The sequence below is a fragment of the Zalophus californianus genome, chromosome 7, assembly GCF_009762305.2.
Source record: "Zalophus californianus isolate mZalCal1 chromosome 7, mZalCal1.pri.v2, whole genome shotgun sequence".
Classification (NCBI taxonomy): Eukaryota; Metazoa; Chordata; class Mammalia; order Carnivora; family Otariidae; genus Zalophus; species Zalophus californianus.
Genome location: NC_045601.1, coordinates 71,695,786 through 71,717,623, shown reverse-complemented (window position 1 = coordinate 71,717,623; position 21,838 = coordinate 71,695,786). Strand labels below are relative to the sequence as shown.

The window sequence follows — 21,838 nt, the reverse complement described above, 5'->3', positions numbered from 1 at the left end:
GCTATAACATGCTCCTTTGGTTATTATTTCTAGTTGCTTTTATGAGCAAAGCTTGTCTTACCTAGCAACAGTTGCCAAGTAAATTAACAATTTAATGCTAGAGTCTGGAGGAGAGCCACTGCTTAGATCTTCCCAAATCCAGTGCCCATACTTTATATGGCAAAGCCTTTCAGTACCATTCTTTGCCATTAGGCACATAACCACTACCTAATGATGGCGAATCATTTTATTCTTACCAGCCTCTAACATTGTCCTAAAGCCTTGAACCTCTTCCAGCTTTCTTAAACTTCTAGCTTTTTCTTCAAACTTTTTTTTATCATAAGAGTAATTTAACTGCACATAGTAAAAGACATCTAAAATTTAATTATGATCAGAAATCCGAATTACACAAGCTTTGTTTGCTGTGCTGTTTGTAATAAAATAATTCCACCAGCCCCTTTTGGGAAAACCTTCAAACGGATCCATGAATACAAGCCATTTAAGACACGCTTTTACACTCACAAAGATATACTGGGTAAGTGAATGCTCGTTTCCTTTGTTCTAATATTTGATAGCATTATGTGTCATTCTTTCTGCTATATAGACTTTTATCAGCTCTTCTGATCAAAGTTGCTTGTCTTGCATGGGTGTCTGTTTGGCACCAGAAGAATATGGGTTGAAATCTAGCTTCTCCACTGACCAGTTGTGTGCCTTAGACAGTACACTTAGCCTCTCAATCTGTTTCCTTATAGGGATATTAGGGATCCTATACAAAATAGGGATGTTAATCCCTATTTGCAGGTTGGTTATGAGGCTTTAATGAAATATTTGTTGACACATAATAGTAAATGGGAGTTCTTTTTGCCCTTGCCCATACTTGGTCACCTTCCTTACACATAGGAGAGGAAATACCTCTAAGTAACACCTTAATAAGTGGGTGACAATATAACCTTTACTAGTAGCTGGTGACATAAATGTAGGTAACATGGAGATGACTTGAGACTATTTACTGACTAAGCAAATCAGATTGTCATCACAGGTTTACTTCTCTCCTTATTCCTATAAGAGTTTGCAGTCTAACTTTGAACCTTATAATGTATTCCTAAGGACTCTCAAAATACTTCTTTGATGCTCTGTTCCTGTAACCTGGTAAACTAGTGATTTGATTTCACTCCTGATCTTGGAAAATATGAGAAGCTAAAGAACGGAGAATGTCTTGAAAACATTACAGTATAGGGGAGATCAAATTGGAATCATCCTCTACAAATAATCAATACCAAAACTGATTTTAACTTTCAGTACATGTTTAGTATGACTTATTAATTACAATGTCTAAAGTGATTTGACTTCTTACGCCCAGGTCAGTGGATATCCATTCTTAGATGTGTGTTTATTGATTGATTCCTTATGCCTTCTGAGATATCTGAGTCCAAACATTAAGCGGATAAATTAAATCTAGTTAGAAATTAATATTTTATATTCAGTGACCTGTATTTGTCATTGACTATTTTAAGTCGAAAGAGTCAAAATTCTTTGTTCTTTGTAAGTAAATTCAGGAGCATGTGCGAATGTATAAACGTTAAGTGAATATTGCATAGGGCAGTAGTCCTCAACGCTAGCAGTGTACACAGCTTTTATTTTTTGTAGTTTTTTGGGTTTTGGTTTTTTAAGTAGGCTCCACACCCAACATGGAACCCAACATGGGGCTTGAACTCACGACCCTGAGATCAAGACCTGAGCTGGGATCAAGAGTCAGACGCTCAACCGACTGAGCCACACAGGTGCCTCAGCACACATAGCTTTTAAAACATTTGTTTTTACTACAAATACCTAAATACAGAGTCATAGGACTTAATGTTAATTTAACACAGACCCACTAACTTAGAACCTTCAGAATCAGGCTTCAGCATGTATTGGTTTTTATTTTTTTATATTTGTTTCATATTCTAATAGCTTTTTATTTGAAAATTGTTTAAGACTCACAAGTTTTAAAAACAGAATAGAGTTCCCTTATACTCCTCCAGTTTCTCTCATTGATATCTTACAAAATGCTAGTATATTGTCAAAACAAGGAAATTGGTATTGGAATAATACTGTTAACTCAGGTGCAGACCTTACATGCATTTTTTTTTCTTGGTGTATAGTTTTATAAAATTTATCACATGTGTAGGCTTATGTAACCATCTCCACAACCAGGACAGAGAACTGTTCTGTCACCACAAAGGAACTCCCTTGTGTTATCCCTTAACACACCCTACCCTGAACCCCTGGCAACCACTAATCTGTTCTCCATCACTATAATCTTATCCCTTTGAGAATGTTATATAAATAGAATCATATAGTATGTAACTCTTTGAAATTGGATTTTTTCATTCACTTTAGACATTATAATTAATAATGCCCTTGAGATCCAACCACATTGTTCTTTGTATTACTAGTCTTTCCCTGAGTATTTTTTTAAAGCTATGCAGGAATCCTGTTGTACAATCAGGGTTGAGAACAACTAATATCAAATAATGGAATTTAAGCATAAGAAGGAGTACTAGCAGCCCACAGTTGTATCACATTTTTATGAAGTTTAATACCTTGATGGTCCATGCTTAGTCCCCTTTCTTCCTAAATCTTTCATAATCGTATCTACAGTGTTGAGCCTATGTAGTATATGTCCATCTCTACTATAGTATTCACTGCCCTATGTGTTTAGAGTCACTAATAATCTAATAGCAAAGACTTTTAATACTATCAAACATGGATTTGCAGTTGCAGATGACAGAAACACAACTCAGACTATGCATAAAAGAGAATTCCTTGACCCTTTAACAGAGAAACCCAAGAGGGATCTGGTACCAGGGCTTTCAATCTATCCACATCTGCTCTCAATGAGTTGGCCCAGTTGTTTACTACCAGCCAGGCTTACTCCAGCAGTTGGGAAAAGAGTAGAAGTGGTCGCAAACTGTTCTAAGTGGCTATTACCTCCAGCTTAGAAATCTCAGAGGAAAAAGGTATTTTCTCCTTACATCCTTATATAAATCCTAAAGAAAAGCCTGGTTGGCCAGGCTGGAGCATGTGCCCAACCCTGGGCCAACTATTATGGCCTGGAGGATGGTGACCATATGATGGGAGAAGCAGGTTGGCTGCTGAGATTTGCAGTCCCCAGTCCCCCCAGAACAACCTGAAGTGAGAGAAATGGGTCCTGTTAACCAGAGGGAGAGCAGAGATGTTGGCAGACACCTATGTCCACAATGGCTTCTCTGTACTTATTGCCAAGCTGGGCATTGGGAGAGAGACACCGCAATATAAGATAAGCTTTGTAATTTTCAGAAGTTGATCGTCAAGACCTAATCACTTGAAAAGTTAATAATTCAACAAATCTAAGATGTGAGAAATAAATGGAATGAAGAGTAAGTAGTATAAGAGTTTAGAGTGGGGAAAAGATGACTGTGCCACGAGCACTGAAAAGGCTCGTCGCCTGCACACAGGTCCTGAGCCATCTCTGACAGTCCGCTCTTGCAGGTGAAGATGGAGCTCAGCTGCAGATCTAGCTCTGTCCCTAACCATCTGGTACCGTGTAGCCCTCTAACCTCTTTAGGCTTTTATTTTCTTGTCCGAGTAGGGAGGCTATTATTATGGGAATATTATCATGTGGAAATTAAATTGAGGTCATTGACCGAGAAGTACTAAACAGGTACCCCCTTACTCCACAACTGAAGCAGCTAACCTATGAAGACTTACACATGAAGAAAAACATGCAACAGAGTGAAGAGAGCATTCTGCTACCCCTTCCCTGAAAGAGGTAATGCCAGCACCCAGATCAGGGCAGAGTGGGGAGCAGGATAATGTGCTAACATCGCTTGAATGTTCTCTCACGGGTCTGCTCTGGGACCGCAGCTCGAGCTCTTTTCTGCCACTTGACTTCCCCAGTTGCTTATTGTGTCTCCTGAGTGTGATGAAGGGAACAGACTGTCTCCAGACCCAACGATGCTGTGAGCTCCCTCCTCACTAATTAGGGAAAAACGTACCCCTTTCATCGGTATCTTTAAAGAAAAGATTGACATCTAAAAGGGTATATCTTTTAGAGAACATTAATAAGTAACTAGGTGATAGTGAAAAGGAAAAAACAGTCTGTGGATTCTTGTGATTGTTTTTTCTCAAATACACAGATATCGGGGCAGATATTCTGAATAAAGAAGAGCAATTTCAAGAGGCAGTACTCAAAGAATGTATTGCAAAAGCAGAAGCTGACGTATGGGTTCAGGTAAAAGAAGTTGGATATCAACCCAAATGTATCTTTACAGTTCTTTCACTTTTTGGATTTGTCCAAAACAATAGGCAGAACTGACTTTGAATCCTGGCTATCTGTGGGACCTTGGGCAAATTCTTCAACTCTGCAGTCTCAGCTTCTTCAAATGTAAAAGAGGAACGATAAGATTCTATAGGATTGTTGAAAGAGTTGAAATAATGTGTCTGGCACACAGGAGGACTTTAGTGAGAAGCAGACACCATTAGGGATTTCATTCCTTCTAAATTGCCCCTCTGTGTGGATGACTCCTGCTCTCTTTAATCTCATTGGATTAAAACAAAAAAAAAAAAGACATCCTTGTTAATAATTGTTTATTATTACTTACTATTTCATATGTAGACCATCCATTTGTGTGGTGTTGTAACACCCCTGACCAAGTGCCTGTTTTTGCCAAATCCTGTATTATGGCCTGCTCTCCTTTCTCTCCAAGGTCCTTGTTTACCTTGTCCCTATGACTGCTGAGGGTCGTAGGGGCAATTTGAGTGTGTTGGGACTCACAGTCAGTTCCCAGACACTTAACTGAAGCAAAATCTCAATCCTCCAACCCCTCCTCCTTCCAGTCATAGATAGAATAACGTAAACAACTTCCCAAAGAGAATGAATGCTCCATGAGAGCAGGACAAGACACAGTGCTTGGAACATTATTTCTCAGTGTCTTTTATAATATAGACATCATAGCAAAGAGTGTTAGAATTGTCCAGCATCTGTGCCCGCACAAGTTTGGTATTAGAGTCCTTTGAAAGTGCAAAATGCTCCAAGTGCAAAGGGTAATATGAACAAAAGTCTTAGTAGTCATCTCTCTTTATCAATAATGGTAAAATTCAAATCAATTGCAAACTATTAATTATACACCCTAATACAAAGCAATGCTTTTATGAGTAATCTACAATTTGCGTGTCAGCATATCTAATGATCTGAGCATTCTCTTCAAATAAAATAATAAAACCTCTTTCTGAACGCTTGATTCAGGAGGTCAGGGATGGTGCTAAGCCGCGTTTCTCAGCAAGGTCTAGCTTTGTGCATCTTTCCACTTCTCTGTATTTTCCAGATTTTCTGCAATGAGCACACATTACTTTGATAAGCAAGCAAGAAATAAAGTGCCAAAGAAAAGACAACCCAGGGGTGCCTGGGTGGCTCAGACGGTTAAGCGTCTGCCTTCAGCTCAGGTCATGATCTCAGGGCCCTGGGATCGAGCCCCGCATCGGGCTCCCTGCTCAGTGGGAAGCCTGCTTCTCCCTGTGCTCTCTCTCTGTCAAAAATAAATAAAGTTAAAAAAAAAAAAGAAAAGACAACCCAGCAACTTATAGTAAAACTCTCTTTAGCATTTCACAAAACAGTGATGTTAGCCGTCAGTTGGAATGTGTTAGGGCATCTCTGGCTGAGGCAGCCAGTTGGCTGTGGGAGATTTGAGATGGGAACAGAGTAAGTAATTAGGGGCCCCATGGTGGTTGCTAATTTTCAGTAAACATGAAAATTTTCTGTTAATATAAGTTTATACATTAATATATAAGTATTAATAAGTATGGGCTGTTTCTTTCAAAGGCTGATGAACGTCAAAAACAAGCAATTGAGAAAGCACTTGAAGAAGCAAATGACCAACACAAAATTAATATTCAGATTCTGGAAGAGGCACACCAAAAAGATTTACAGGTTTTTATAATGACTTGTTTGTTGTCTTTTTAAGGGTACATAGGTTAATAAAAAGCTCTGGCAAAGGAATAAGAGAAAAAACAAAATATGTAAAACCTCGATGGGTATTTCATGGAGGTTGGTCTGGAGACCCAGGATTTTCACAGAAGAGATGCTGAACTCACAGATGAGAGGCAGCAGTGATGGATGGGTGTGGGAGAATCCCATGGTCTCTGATGTGATGAATCCAAACCTTTATGGGGTTTCAAGGCCCAAAGGAGCCACCCCGTCTGCTTTACCCCCATGTCTCTTGCCCCAGCCCTTCTCTCTCACCGCTGTTTTTTGGGTCCTCAAACCTGAAGGCACCACCTCCTTCCCACCTCAGGGTCTTTGCCAGAATGTTCTTCCCCCACTTCAAGGGTTTTAGCTCAAACATCACTACTCAAGGGAAGCTTTACCTGATCAGCTCTGCCCTGCCACCGTGCACTGTCCTTGACACCCTGTCGCCTTTTATAGCGGTCCTCACCCATCAGCATTGCAGTTAAATAGACTGCGTGATTACTTCTGCCTCGCACACGACAGTAGCCTCCAGTAGGGCATGTCTCTCTCATTCCCACTCTAGCCCAGTGTCCAGCGCAGAGCCTTGACTTAGCAAGTGTTCAGGTTTGTGGCCGAACAAAGGAAGTAGGCTGTCTTCTTTTCCTTCTCCCAGGCTCTCTTGATTGCCTCCTCTCCCCTCAATTTGCATTTACTGCAGTGCGGGGAGGGACTCTGAGCTGTTACGGAAGTACTTCCTGCAGCACCAGAGGTCATAAAATGAGGGGTCCTCTTTCTAACCCAGAACTTGTAGGTAGCTGGCCAACTTTCCAGGCAGAGGTGCAGGAATTCATTATTTAGTTCAGTACCTCAGTTACCAAGTCTGATCAAAGGAAAAGGATATAGAACTGTTTTCTCATGTCCGCCACGGGAGGGACAGGGCAAGACGTGGCGTAGCTGTGATGATTCATGGGCAGAGGCTGGAGGGAAGCTGGCAGAAGTCTGGCCCCAGATTCGGCCTAACTTAATAAGAACAGAACTAATAAACAGTTCAGTGACCACCGGCCCATTTATTCATTGTTTTGGTAATGAGCACCTACCATATATCAGGTGGATATTAGATGAGATTAAATGGACTGTCCTTGTCTTCAGGAAACTTGTTGGCAGGAAAGGGAGCTCTGCCCCAGGGTTCCCTTTAGGAAGGGTAGTGGGATCCTCCCTGTTTGGCTTCAGTGGCCATGGTCGCCGAGAAGTTGGCTGCAGGGGTTCACTGCCCATTCCCTATTTTAGTTCAAAAAATGAAGAGCATTTATAGCACATCTACGTGGGCCTGCTGCACCACTGGCATCTGCCGGTATGGCCATAAGTATTTAAATACTTCTCTATTAGTTGATAGATAACCACCTTTCAGTCACCCTGGCCACTCCCCCAGACTCCAAGACCTCCCCCCATCCAGCAGTGTAAAGGGGCAACCCTTTAAAGGCCCCTGCCCCATTGCTGCAGCCAGAGGATACACATTTTGAACATCACTCCTGGTGTTGGGTTCTGAAAATACAAGGATGACCAAGCTGTGATGCCAGTTCCAAGGAGTTCACATTTGACTGTACTCCCTATAGTCTTTGGGTGGAGTTGATACACTGAGTGCTGAAGTAGAAGTCCTAAGAAAATGTAAAGAGGAAAAGTTAGAAGGAGGTTGACCTTTCTGAAATATTTGTCTAGGGTTTGGGAATTCACATTTATACTACCATCTCAGGGACATATTTTTTAAAGATTGATTTTATTTATTTATTTATTTATTTATTTATTTATTTATTTATTTATTTATTTATTTATTTATTTATTTATTTATTTATTTATGAGAGAGAGAGAGAATAAGTGCGGGGACGGGCAGAGGGAGAAGGAGAAGCAGACTCCCCTCTGGGCAGGGAGCCTGACACGGGACTCAATCCCAACCTGAGCTGAAGGCAGACGCTTAACCAACTGAGCCACCTGGGCATACAGGGATATTATTAGTGTAATGAGGAGTGATTTGTCTAAGAGGGATGCATAGGATTATTTCAACATAGGATACCCAGACATACACATCATTATTGCTTCTCAAGTGGTGTCTATGAACAACCTGCTTTAGAATCTACTCACCTGGGAGCTTAACATGCAGATTCCCAGACCCCACCTGACCTACACAGTCAGGGGCAAGGTTTTTAATCAGCAGCCCATCTGATTCTCACATGTATTACAGTTTGAGATTGCCAGTATGTAGAGCAGAAACCAAGCTATTCTAAAACCAAATACCATTAAATTCAGATATGTAGATCTCACCAGGTATTGATTACTATTTTATGATATTAAGAATTTGGCAAAAGTCTCAGATGCTTGCCGTTAAACAAAATTTCAAGATCTTATCCAATGGGCAGGTAGGTAGTATTTTGAAAAGATGTTTATATTAACTTTTTCAAATACAATAATATTGAAGAGCAAATGATAAAATGGAAGCTGAGGGAAAATTAGAGTAGAAAATATAATGAAGGCAGAAGTGAATTAAAAACTTAAAATTGTATATATGCATGCGTTCCTATACAATTATCACTATTTGGGCCTTGAACTTTCTGACAGTCAGTGCAAAAAGGAAAATGCCATGAGTCACCATGTCCATAAGGCAAAAATAAATGAGATACTCAGAGAGGCCCAGATATTCCTACATGTGATAGCTGAGAGAAACTTCTCCTAAGGGAGACATTGTGTCATAAATGTCTGTCACACATCAATGCAGTAAATATGATGGATTTCATGAGGCTGTTTCTTATAATATCTCAATATATGAACTGATTTACTCAAAATGTATTTCAGTAAAAGTAATTTAACTGGGAGACTTTCCACTGAATAAGAACATTGCCAAAGAGTCAGTCATTGAATTATTTTTGTAACTTTAAATATATATTCCACATACTTTGTGAGGCAGGAAAATGATTTTGCTTTTAATACATCATTGCATAAAAGAAGGACTTGGTTTAATTCTTTGAATCCCAGTTCAGAACCCAGCCAAAATAAAGGGCTGGGGTGTCATTTTTAAATTCTGTGATTCAAATAGAAATATTTTATGATACTACTTCATCTATCTAAAGCTCAATCATTCAGCAGTCTCAATTACTGAGAATATACTTGAAAACCCAGAAATAATTTAAAATATCCCTGAAGAATTTAAATAAAGGCCTCTGACTACAAGACAGAAACTCAGGCTTATTACTCACAGCAGAACCCTTCCATTCCCCACTCAAATGTTATTTACACTTACTTGACAGCCTGAACCCAACAGATGTGGCTGCTCAGTGTCACAAATCCAAAATAGATTAAATGCCAAAAACTAGAAATAACAAAAAGGAGCTTACAGACAGCATGAGAACAGAGGGTCCTCAGCACAATAGCATGTGAAGAATAAGAAAAATTTTAAAAACCAGATATCAGATCTCAAAAAGCAAAGTAGTTTTGGGTCATTTATAACAGAGACAAGTACCCTATAATAACTTGAACAATTACTAAGTGTAGTATATTTAGCTTAATACAATCATTCTGTTTTATTACCAGCCTGGATCATCACGAAAGGTTAAAGTATGTTCACTATACTCTTTTTTATGAAGTAAGATAAATGTTAAAGATGTTTAGAAATATTTCCATGCAAAATGTTTTATCGTCAAAAAGTTCTAGTCCTCTCAGAGGCAAAGCCTTCTGCATATGGAAAACCTAGCTGGCCTTTCTAAACAGCCAGTGTTTTCCTTAACATTTCTTGCTAAATACGTGAACTGAGGCCACTCTGGAGAGATTCTTAAAGTTGCTTTTGTTGTTTTATTCCTTTTTTAAAATTGTCACCCTTGGAGTAGCCAAAGTGAGAAGTCGAAAACTTTCTTTCTCTTGAAAAAACTGAAGTCTAACAAATATTTTAATTGTTAAAATACTTTTTTTCTAAAAAGCTAAAGTGGTTTCAGCTTCTATTGAGACATAGAGTTCAAAAGAAAGAGAAAGCAAGCAGACATGTTCACTGTGATTAGAGGATTGTACAGCATTTCTGGAATGAAAATAAATTGATGAATCTCTAGAAAGACCCTAGCATCACAGCCAGCAATGAAGCAAGAAACTGGCATTGAGAATCCTGTTTCTGTTCCTAGTTCTTCCACTGACTCACTATGTGAAATAACTTATTTCTTTATGCTCTCTTGTTATCCCTAAAATAGAGGTAAAAATTTACTTTTAAATGAAAGTTTTGAAACTCTAGGCAGAATTCATTGTTCCTCCTTTCTTGCATTTCTACTAAAACACTCATTGCACGACTAAGTTGCTGGTTTCTTGAGGAGGAGGATCCCAGCCTTCTTGTGTTTGTATTACGTGAGCCTAGCACAGTGCCTGGCACATGGCAGTCTGTAGGCATTTCCAAAATGGTTACAGGGTTTTCCTTGAGAATCTGTTTTTCTTGAGTCTTGCTTTGACTAGTGCTTCCTCCCTTTACTTGGCCAAAGGCATCTACAGGTCCTTCTACCCTGGAGTAATGGAGCACTTGTTCCTGTCCTCTTGGTGAAGGAGAAAGGGCCCCTCAATGCTAATGAGCTGGAATGCTCAGATGGCAAGAGGACAGACAGACAAGCTTCTGTGACTACAATAATGGGCAACTGTTAGCTGTCTGAGCTTCAGGTTCCCTCCTACCCAGGAGACACTTAGGAGTCATAGTCATTATTTCTGTCATTTTCCAGGATTGACTTCCTAAAGGAGAATCATATTATGTATCTCTAATTATGTATAAAGATAACATGACACTATAGAACATTTGGACAATCAAGGAAAAAAAGACCTATTTTCCCTTTTTGCATATTAGGGAATATTCCAATATTACTTATATAAATATTTATGCTCTGTGGTTTGCAACATTTCTGGTATTAGCATTGTATAAATGAAAGTTTTCCATATTATACACAGTCTTCTTTTTATTTATTTTTTTGAGAGAGAGAGAAAGCTGGAGGGAGAGAGAGAGTTTTAAGCAGGCTCCATGCCCAACGTGGAGCCCAAGGCGGGGCTCTATCTCACGACCCTGAGATCATGACCTGAGCTGAAATCAAGAGTCGGATACTTAACCGGTTAAGCCCCCCAGACGCCCCCCATACTCTTCTTTTAAATCATCAGTGTTCAAAAATGCACATTCCATTGGGTTAAATTCGAATAACCTTTTGGGCGCCTGGGTGGCTCAGTTGGTTAAGCAACTGCCTTCGGCTCAGGTCATGATCGTGGAGTCCTGGGATCGAGTCCCACATCGGACTCCCTGCTCAGCAGGGAGTCTGCTTCTCCCTCTGACCCTCTTCCCCCTTGTGCTCTCTATCTCTCATTCTCTCTCTCTCAAATAAATAAATAAAATCTTTAAAAAAAATAAAAAATAAATAAAAATAAATAAATTTGAATAACCTTTTAATATGCATTTTTATGAGACTGAGACTGACTCAGGACCTTCTAGTGTACATTTTTATTTATTTATTTATTTATTTATTTATTTATTTATTTATTTGACAGAGAGAAACATAGTGAGAGAAGAAACACAGACAGGGGGAGCGGGAGAGGGAGAAGCAGGCTTCCCGCCAAGCAGGGAGCCCTACGTGGGGCTCCATCCCAGGATCGAGGGATCATGACCTGAGCCGAAGGCAGATGCTTAACGACTGAGCCACCCAGGCGCCCCAAGTGTACATTTTTAAACACCAAAGCTATAAGGGCACCTGGGTAGCTCAGTCAGTTAAGCATCTGACCCTTGATCTCAGGGTTATAAGTTCAAGCACTGGGTTGGGCTCCACGCTTAAAAAAGAAAAAGAAAAATATATATTTTTTTTAAATAAAAATAAATAAATAAATAAATAAATAAAAGCTATAACATCTAAACCTATTTAACTGTTGCTTAAGGAAATGGCAGCCAAAAGCAAGATTGAGGTGCACCAAAACATGGAAGATGAACTACAGAGAGAACACTTGGCCGCAGAACAACGCATGGTACATAGAATCCAAAGGATTATGATGGAGTGCCACAGGGAGAAGGTCCAGGCTGTGGAGAAGGCCAGGGCTGAAGAGAGACAGATGGCCCAAGAAGCAATCCAGGCCCAGAAAAGGTATTCCAGAGAACACTTTTGCAAATCAGTATCTTACTCTGGCCAAATCAACTTGGAGCAAGGGATAAGGTTGAGGCACATAGGTGGATATTTCCCCGGTTCTGTGTTTTTATATTTTTATTATGAAATATTTCAAACATAGAGAACAATATGTAATATATTGTAGAATGTATGTGTATGTGTGTGTGTGTGTGGTTTAAAGAAAAAATACCATGAATATTCAAAGACCTACCACTCATCTGAAGAGATTGAAAATTGCTAACACTTCTGACGCTCCCATGACACTTCCTCAATCACATTTCCTTCCTCTCCCCACTCTCAAGAGATAACTACCATCCTAAGTAATGTGCTTTGCGTTCTGTATCTCCAGCTTTAAGAGGCTGAGGAGAGGAATCAGGAAATATTTCCCCATAAACACATAAAAGTCAATCTTCACATTCACTAGCTGATATCATATCACCAGCATGGATGTGTTACTTTTGGTCTTTTCCTTATTACACAAGTAATACATGCTGTAAATGAAATGGACACTTTGGAAATATATAGGGCAAAACTTGCTAAGTCCTGACTCACTGCTTCCCTGCCTTCCCTGTCTCCCAGAGACATTCATTTTTAAATAATGGGGCCCTTGTCCTTCCATGCCCTTTTGATGTCATTACAGCTTTATATTTGTACATGATCACAAATAATTTCTACACAAATCAGATCACTTTTTTTAAACAATACCAAAGTAACCATTTTTACGTAGGCAATGAACATTTGATGGAATTGGCCAATTTTTACAGGACAGCAGTCAGGATCCCTAGTGATTATTGGAACCAAGAGAAAACCAGTTTCCAGCTATTAAGTGACCTGCGTGACCTAAGATCATGCAGCTTCAGCAGCAGAACCAAGACTGAAACCTCTGTGTTTGGCCTTCTAGTCTAGGACTTGTCTCTTTTGCTTTGCTCTTTGACTTAAGGAACAAATCTGTTTGTGATTAATGGGTAAAATCTTCTTTGTTAGAACTATTTAGAACAGGACCAAGGGTCAAATCCTGTACGATGTTTATTTTGCAGATAAATAAGAGTGAGGGCTGCAGCTGTGACTGTTTGTTTCAGTGGTACCTTCCTTCAGGCACAGGCTATAAATCATTGTTGAGATGGAAAAGGGAGGTGAAAGAGAATTCTGGGAGAAAGTTAGAGAAGGTGGTAATGCCCAAATGAGTTGTAGTCCAATGCAGTGAAAGGTGGTACCCCTCTCCCCTCTCCCCGCCCTCCATCTGCAGGAACTCTGCCTCACCTGTAGGAGCTTCTGGGTCTACTCCTCACACACTTACAGTGTCTGCTCTTTCCCTCACTCTGCTGCTTTCACCATCCCCACACCCCACCACTGGCCCTTCCCTCTGTGAGGGTTGAATAGAAGATTTTCAATGGCTGCCTTTTATTAAATGAATTGACTAAAATTAGGGAACTGCTATGTCTGTTGTTTAAGGATATCCAACTAGAACGTCCATTTTGTCCATTGATGTATTCCAAATGCCTGGAAGAGAGCCTGGCACATGGTATGCATGCATTAAATATTTATTAAACAAAGGTTCGAATTTGTTCCAATTAGCTGAACCCACTCTGCCGCACATCAGGTCTTATTTCTAGACATTGCTGGATTCCAGTGTTCTTTTTTTTTTTTAAACAAATGTCTAGTACTTTTCTAGGTGGAAATTTACTTATTTTTTATTTTTTTAAGATTTTGTTTATTTGACAGAGACACAGCGAGAGAGGGAACACAGCAGGGGGAGAGGGAGAGGGAGAAGCAGGCTTCCCGCAGAGCAGGGAGCCGGATGCGGGGCTCGATCCCAGGACCCCGGGATCATGACCTGAGCCGAAGGCAGACGCTTGACGACTGAGCCACCCAGGCGCCCCTCCAGTGTTCTTTAGAGCATTTGCAGAAATGAATATATGGAGAAGGACCACTCTTTAGAATTTGACTGTAGATCTTTTATTTGACTATAAACTTCCACTGAGGAATTAAGGATTCAGAACATTTACATGTTATGACAAATATGCAAATTCACAGAAAACATTTTGTGGACTGGCGTGATTAGATTCTAAATAGATTATCTAGGAAACACTGTACTCTTTCTGGAAGGAAAGAAGGAAGGGAGGGAAGGAGGGAAGGAGAAGCGGGAGAGGGAGGGAAGAGAGCAAGCAGGCAAGTTTTGCTTAGAAAGGTTCTAGGGAGTCCTCCTACCTACTAGTTTGCGATGGCGGCAACATTGGCGGCTTCTCGCAGTCTCCGGAACCTGCTGATACGGCGAGTGATGGCTCCCACGCCCCAGGGTCTCAGCCTTAGCCTTTGCCCCATGAGCTCCACTGCTCAAGATGAGGCTTCCACAGCAGCCCCCAGAGAAACGCCAGACCATAGCTATGAGTCCCTTCAGGTGACAGTTGCTCAGAAACACATCCTGCATGTGCAGCTAAACCGGCCTGAGAAGAGGAATGCCATGAACAGAGCCTTCTGGAGAGAGATGGTGGAGTGCTTCAACAAGATAGCACAAGACCCTGACTGTCGGGCTGTGGTGATCTCTGGTGCAGGAAAACTGTTCACTGCAGGTATTGACCTTACGGACATCGCTTCAGAAATCCTTCAGCCCCATGGAGATGATGTGGCCCGCATCAGCTGGTACCTCCGTAGGCTCATCAGCAGATACCAAGAGACCTTCAGCGTCATCGAGAAGTGTCCGAAGCCGGTGATTGCCGCCGTCCATGGGGCCTGCGTTGGTGCGGGCGTGGACCTCATCACTGCTTGTGACATCCGGTACTGTGCCCAGGATGCTTTATTCCAGGTGAAGGAGGTGGACGTAGGTTTGGTGGCTGATGTGGGAACGCTGCAGCGACTGCCCAAAGTTATCGGAAACCAGAGCCTGGTCAACGAGCTGGCCTTCACTTCCCGCAAAATGATGGCTGATGAGGCCCTGGGCAGTGGGCTGGTCAGCCGGGTGTTCCCAGACAAGGTGGGCATGCTTGATGCAGCCTTCACCCTGGCGGCCGAGATTTCCACCAAGAGCCCCGTGGCAGTGCAGAGCACCAAGATCAGCCTGGTTTACTCCCGCAACCATTCGGTGGCTGAGGGCCTCAACTACATGGCCACCTGGAACATGAGCATGCTGCAAACCCAGGACATCGTGAAGTCTGTCCAGGCTGCCATGGACAAGCAGGAACTGAAGAACGTCACCTTCTCCAAGCTCTGAGAGCTGCTGAGGCCCAGGGCCTGGCCTTGCCCCACCTCATGCCCATTTCCTCATCCATAGAGAAGGAGAATTAGTAAAGATGGTCGCCTGGTGCTTTCTCCCTTGGTCTCCCCCGTTTCTAACCTTATAACCCTGATTTCCTCATGCTCAGGGCCTTATCTTCACCCGAACAATAAAGCAACTTAATGCAAAAAAAAAAAAAAAAAAAAGGTTCTAGGTGTTTTCTAGCCCAAGACAAAGGCATGAATGAAGTGACTGCTCAGGAATTTTTGTGTTCATGTCTATAATTGCTAATGATAGCTACGCTTTATTTAACATGCAGCACATGCAAGGCCCTTTGTGTGCTTCTCACTGAATTTTCATATCCCTTCCTGAGGGATTCCATCATCCTCCATATCTTCAGATGAAGTCCCTGAGTCTTAAGAGAGACATTGAGCAACCTGCCAAAGGTCACAGAGAAGAGGTGACAGGGCCCCATGTGAACCCTGGTCTATACCATACCAAAGTTTATGACCTTCCATTACACTATCCTGCTCATTTCACCAACGCCTTCTATGGATGTGGTCCTGAGTTCTGCTGCAAGGAAATAAGGTTGTTTCCTCAACATGTGTGGTAACTAAAGCATGGCTGCCCCATAGACCAAGGCTAGATGGACAGGTACAAAGAACACTAAGTGCTGGGAAAGTCCTGAAAAGATCAAGCAACAAGTGTGTGGGCTATGTGGTGAGCTGGGTTTGTTGGAGGCAGTTAGTCTTGGCTTGGGCCTTAGAGAGAAGGAAGGAGGTCCTATTTGTGAAAGACTGGAAAGAGTGAGAACAGCATGAACAAACATGTAGAGGGGAAGGTGGATAGTGTAATGAGGCAGAACCAAGGGAAGGTCAAGAATATGAATGGCCCTGAGATATAGATGCACCACTAAGGGGTGGCCTCTGGAGATGTCCCCCTACCAAATCTATACAATGCCTGTCACCTCAGTTTGGGGTGCAGTAAGTTCTCCGTTTCTTAGGTGGAAAGTCAGAATATATTTTCCTTCAAACACAGTGGTTATAACCAATTAAAATAGTGCTACCGGGGTGCCTGGGTGTCTCAGTCGGTTAAGCTTCTGCCTTCAGCTCAGGTCATTATCCCAGAGTCCTGGGATCAAGCCCCGCATCGGGCTCCCTGCTCGGTGGGGAGTCTGCTTCTACCTCTCCCTCTGCCTGCCACTCCGCCTGCTTGTGCTCGCGCTCTCTCTCTGTCAAATAAATGAATAAAATCTTAAAAAAAATAAAATAGTGCTAGCAGTGCTATAGTTCAAGTGAAAAATGGATTAATAGTTTACTGTGGGCTTATCAGGCAAATGCTTAATATCACTCTAAATACTTAATGTACAAATGAATTTTGGGAACAAATTCTTTTATAATTTAGGAATTGAAGAAATGGAGAAATGAAGTATTGGTTCTTACTGTCTTAAGAACCAAGACTTTTACTGATGGACATAGAAAGGAGATTAAGAAGTATGCTCTTAGCAACATTTATGGGGAAAATGAAAACTTCACTTAATAGGTAGAAGGGAAGGAACAGCCAGATATTATTCTTTAAACCTGTGAGCAGTGTATCTTGAATCATTTCAGTAACCTCCCAAACACAGCGAGAGAGAGAGAGAGAGAGAGAGAGAGAGCTAAGAGAGTCCCTCAAGAGCAAAGCACAAATCAGTTGCTGGTATGGTTTTCCATGCTTTATTTTTTTCCTCAAGGCCTAATGAGGTTGAATTATTATATATTAGATTCTATTTTTATTTACTAATCTATTTTTCTTCTCTGAGCACCCATTTTATTAAAATAGCAGACTGAATCCTATGGATATATATGGACACACACTAAAATTATTCAAAAAAGTTCAATTTGTGGCCAGCACTGCACATATAAATATGGTGTGTAATTTTGAAATCCCAAGATTAGAGCCTCATAAAGTGAGAGATGGCAGATAGATCTCACCACTTACAGAAGGAAGCATAAACGTTCGCATCATGTCAGAAGGGGCATTGGAGGCCATTGAACCTGCTGTTCCTTCTGTTGGATGCCCGCCGAGCATTGGTGAGCCTCCTGAGTGCTTCTGTTCCAGGAATTTTACAGCTGGTTGAAGTGGTTGGTTAAAATGCTGAATGCCTCTACTTGTCATGTGCTTCCTAATGTGGATCCAGAATGTGTTGGGTCTCGTCCTCACATCCACACTTGGCTTCCAGTTCTGCCTCCCCCGACCCCGATGCATAGTGATCCTCCAGATATTTGAGAAGAGAGGAAGACTCTCGGAGGAGAAAAGAAAAAAAAAAAGTACTAAATAGTTCCTTTAGTCCTTCCTCATATGATATGATTTCTAGGCCCTCTTTTGAGGAAAAAAAATTGTGGGTAATTTGTATAAATCAAAAAATATTTTAGAGATACCACAAGAAGTGACTGTTTTTTATGATGAATATTTTGCTTATGCTAAGAATCCTTTTTTGTTGTTGTTTTTTTTAAAATTTTTTAATTTATTTATTAGAGAGAGAGAGAATGAGAGATAGAAAGCATGAGAGGGAAGAGGGTCAGAGGGAGAAGCAGACTCCCTGCTGAGCAGGGAGCCCGATGTGGGACTCGATCCCAGGACTCCGGGATCATGACCTGAGCCGAAGGCAGTCGCTTAACCAACTGAGCCACCCAGGTGCCCGCTAGGAATCCTTTTTAAGCATGAATTGTTTCAGGCTGATAATGCTGTAATTAAGCTGTTTTTAAATTAGTATTATTTGGCATAAAAAATGTATTGGAGAGAACTACATCTATACTACCCATTCATTCACCCATTTATTGGTTACCTGTTGTACACACACCAGGCACCATGCCAGACAAGGGAGATAGAAAGCTGAATGGGTACTCCAGACCAGTTTTCCATGCCCTGCACCCACTTTTCTCCTGGCTTCAATTCCATGATTTCTAGGAAATTATCAGAATAAAGATCAGAGATACTCTGACCTTAAACCAAAAGGAGTGAATCCCACAGGATCAAAAATTTGGCTCTAATGCCGGCTGGGAGGAGTTGGAAGGGACATCCCAAAAAGTAACAGATCCCTTTAGTGAGAACAGACCTTGAGAGCAAGGTGTTTTAAGGGCCGGGGCGGCGGTGGGGGGGTACTGTTGTAGAGGGTGGAAGCTGGAGTCATCTAAGATGCACCTTATTTGAGCAGTTTTACCTAGGACCAGCTCTGGTGGAGTCTTCTAGTTGGCCCCACAGATCAACACATCCTCTGTGTGGGCCTGGAGAAAGCCAGGCGAAGCCAGCAGGAAGCTCACACCTGCATGGGACAGAGCTGTGATTCCCGAGAAGGAGCACCACTTCCCCTGTGGAGACTTTTGAGGCAGACTCAAGGAAGCTTCCTTTCAGTTCCTTCTAATCAAAGCACCAGTGTCCCTGGTTGCCACCTTTACAGACTCTCCAATATCCTGAAGATTCTATAACACATCAGACTAAATCCTCAGGGTGTGTAGAGGCTCACTCCCGGCTCTACCCACAGTGTGATTTCTACTGATAGTACCTCCATTCTCCTGTGACCCAGGCTGAGAATCGAGAAGTTAGTCTTGATTCCTCTTCTTTCTGCCTCCCCTTTATCCTAGCCAACACAAATTCTGGCACTTATGGCTTTGTAATATTTCTTGGACTTATTCTTTTCTCTCCCTCTACCTACCCCTCTCTTTTTCATCATTAATTCAGACCCTAATCATTGCACACCCAGAATGTTGCAAAATAGTACCAATTCATATCTCTACTTCACCTCGTTACTTTTCAGTTTAACCGCTATTACCAGAATAACATTCTAAAACACAATTACTTTCATTGTGTTGTTCTCCCAATAAAAAATGTATAACGATCTCTCACGCTATTGCAGCAGGTAATGGTTAAGGGCAGGAACTTTCCCACTTGCTCAGTTGTGTCACTGAACAATAACTAAATCTCCCTAAGCCTCAATTTCCTCCCCTGTTACATGGGAATAATAAGAGCTAATAAATAAAAATTGTACCATCTTCAGTTATTGTGAAAATTAAATGAGATGTAATGCATGTCAAATGCTTAGCACAGTCCCTGGGACACAGTAAGTACTCAGTTAAATGTTAACCCTTGTTATTAGTCATAGATGTAGCCTGATTGGTGGGAAAAGGAAGGAGAGAAATATTGCATAGCAGCCACAGAGGCTAAGGACAACTGATGTTTACCTCATGATTAGGGAAGTTCATCACATTTGAAAGTCAAGTTGAAAGAATCGGAGATAATGAGAGAATTGCATCTTGGAGGTTAGAAGTTAGGAGATAGGACAGGTGCTAAGTCTTGGGAAGATCGTAATAGACCCGGAGGCAGAGGGGGAGGATTTTCAGGAACAATCATAAGTATTTGAATCAACATTTATAAGTTATTTTATTCTCAAATCTTGGGGAGGTTTTATTCTCAAGACCTCTTGGGAGGTCTTGAAACTAGGTTAAGCAGAGATGTCCACCAAAAAAGTGCATTACAGTGGCTAAAAGCTTTTGACCTGGACTCAGACTGCCTGGGTTGCTCATTTTGCCACTTGTACTGATAAAGTGAAATAGGGCAAGTCACTTAACCTTTGTGAGTCTCAGTCTCTTCATCGGTAAAATAGGCAGAATCATAAACCCACCTCATGGACTCGTTTTGAGGAAACATTAAGCTAATGTATACGTGGGATGCTCATCCACTTACTTGCCTGGGACATGGTAAGAATTCAAAACAGTTGGCTGCTATAAATTACATATAATTTCATACATTACAACCAGAGGTCTGTGAACTCATTCAGCAGTGGTTCTCCAAGTGTAGTCCAAGGAATGCTCAGTGTCCCTGAGACCCTTTCAGGGGGGGCCCTGAGGTCAAAGCTATTTTAATAATATGAAGATATTATTTGCCTTTTCACTCTCATTATCTCATGGGTACAGAGTACTATTTTCCAGAGTTTTATGATGTGTGATGGCACAACAGATTGAAACAATATGAAAAAATCCATCTTTTTTTCTGTTAAGCCAGACAAATCAAGAGTTTTGCAAAAAATGTGAAAGTATACCACTTTTCTCACCAAAATTTTTTAATTTGGAAAACGTATTTTTCATAAAAGTTAATTACGTTTAATATTTCATAGATTTAATCATACCTTACATAAATGTATAAATATTTTTTTAATGTCTCACTTTTAATTCTAATACCATCAGTGTCACTAGATGTCACCCATACAAACAAAAGTTGTTTGGGTTCCTTGGTCATTTTAAGAGTGAAAAGGGGTTTTGAGACCAAAAGGTTTGAGGTGGCTATCAGAGTATTGTTCAGATAAAACTGTGAGTACAATTTCCTCCCCTCTGGCTAAAGGGAAGTAGCTGGATTGATACACAGAAATACTTTCTCTAGGGGTTTAGAACTCTGACCCTATTTCTTCATTTTTAATCACATTGCATTCATATTTTTCTGGCCACAGAGGACTCAGGTCCCTAAAATTACCATCAGACACTAGGCTAGTAGGCCTCACCCTAGTCCCCATCAGGGAAGTCAGTGGGCAGTCTCCCTGCTTGAAAAATGTTTTTGGATTGTTAACAGCTACTGCAATCCAAAAGCTCATCTCTACCCACCTATCTCAGACTGATGGCTCATCTAAACAATGCAACAGTTTCTCATACATCTGAGGCAAAAGACAACATCTTTTTGTTTTTAGTGGCTAACCCATCTAACTTATAAATCCCTATCTTTTGTAGAAAAGCCATGGAGGAAATTTTGAATACTGGTATAACAGTTATGAAGGATCAGAGCAAGAGTGTGAACCAAATGATCAAAGAAAAAGAACATGAAATGAATGTGTACTATTGCATGGCTCAGAGGCAGAAGCAAGAAGAGGTCCAGGAAGTGCTTCGAGAAGCAGAGAAGACACATCAGGCCACGCTTGGAAATGTGATGGATAAACTGGTTAACACCGAGGGGGAGCTGCTGTCCATAGCGAAACAACTAGGCATTATGACAAATTGGAAAGATTTCCTGGAGGAGGAATTACAGGAAACAAGGGAAGCATTTCAAAAATACATCAATTATACGTTTCCTAAGCTTTCGCCAGGACATGCAGATTTTATTCTGCCAGAAAGAAAGAAAACACCTTCCAGTCTTGTTATTCAGGAGAAAGAAACAACTCTCGATTAGAAATCTTTGAGTGAAATTTCACTACAAATGTCAATGTTCCAAGACTAAATAAATCAACTCAAAAACGATTTATTGATCCCCAGTTATATACAGGGTACTGTTGGGCTGCAGGCATTTTGATGGAAAACAAAAATATTCAAAAAGCACATTCCAGGTACATTGGGTTCTAAGTCTGTTTGAGGAGAGAAAACAGTGAGAGGGAACAAAACTAAGTAGGAGGGGAAAAGGTTTCTTGGAAGAAGTTCAAACTTCTGTACCTGGCTTTGTTCATGTCTACATCAGACATGTAATTATTTTAGTGTTTGTTGCAGTTACAAGTAAAGGGACATGTTTTTAGTA

General features: G+C 41.0%; 2 protein-coding genes across 3 annotated transcripts; both read left to right on the top strand.

The window, feature by feature from the left end:
* Window positions 1–112: 112 nt before the first annotated feature.
* Window positions 113–21,567, top strand: C7H6orf163 (chromosome 7 C6orf163 homolog). Of its 2 annotated transcripts, XM_027602962.1 has the most exons (5): window positions 113–514; window positions 4,140–4,234; window positions 5,822–5,929; window positions 11,873–12,075; window positions 21,064–21,567. In XM_027602962.1, exons 1-5 carry the CDS (start codon window positions 367–369, stop codon window positions 21,497–21,499), a joined length of 990 nt encoding a protein of 329 aa, XP_027458763.1. In that variant the 5' UTR covers window positions 113–366; the 3' UTR covers window positions 21,500–21,567. The 2 variants fall into 2 exon arrangements, with proteins under 2 accessions (XP_027458763.1, XP_027458764.1); XM_027602963.1 differs by lacking the exon at window positions 5,822–5,929.
* LOC113927250 (delta(3,5)-Delta(2,4)-dienoyl-CoA isomerase, mitochondrial-like) lies at window positions 14,300–15,494 on the top strand. Its single transcript, XM_035728627.1, has one exon. It carries the CDS (start codon window positions 14,318–14,320, stop codon window positions 15,302–15,304), a length of 987 nt encoding a protein of 328 aa, XP_035584520.1. The 5' UTR covers window positions 14,300–14,317; the 3' UTR covers window positions 15,305–15,494.
* Window positions 21,568–21,838: the final 271 nt, after the last annotated feature.

Coding starts and splice junctions, on each gene's coding strand:
- LOC113927250 (XM_035728627.1), top strand. CDS start 14,318: ATGGCGGCAACATTGGCGGCTTCTCGCAGTCTCCGGAACCTGCTGATA.
- C7H6orf163 (XM_027602962.1), top strand. CDS start 367: ATGATCAGAAATCCGAATTACACAAGCTTTGTTTGCTGTGCTGTTTGT. Junction 4,235..5,821: donor AAGCTGACGTATGGGTTCAG/GTAAAAGAAGTT, acceptor TTTCTTTCAAAG/GCTGATGAACGTCAAAAACA. Junction 12,076..21,063: donor GCAATCCAGGCCCAGAAAAG/GTATTCCAGAGA, acceptor TATCTTTTGTAG/AAAAGCCATGGAGGAAATTT.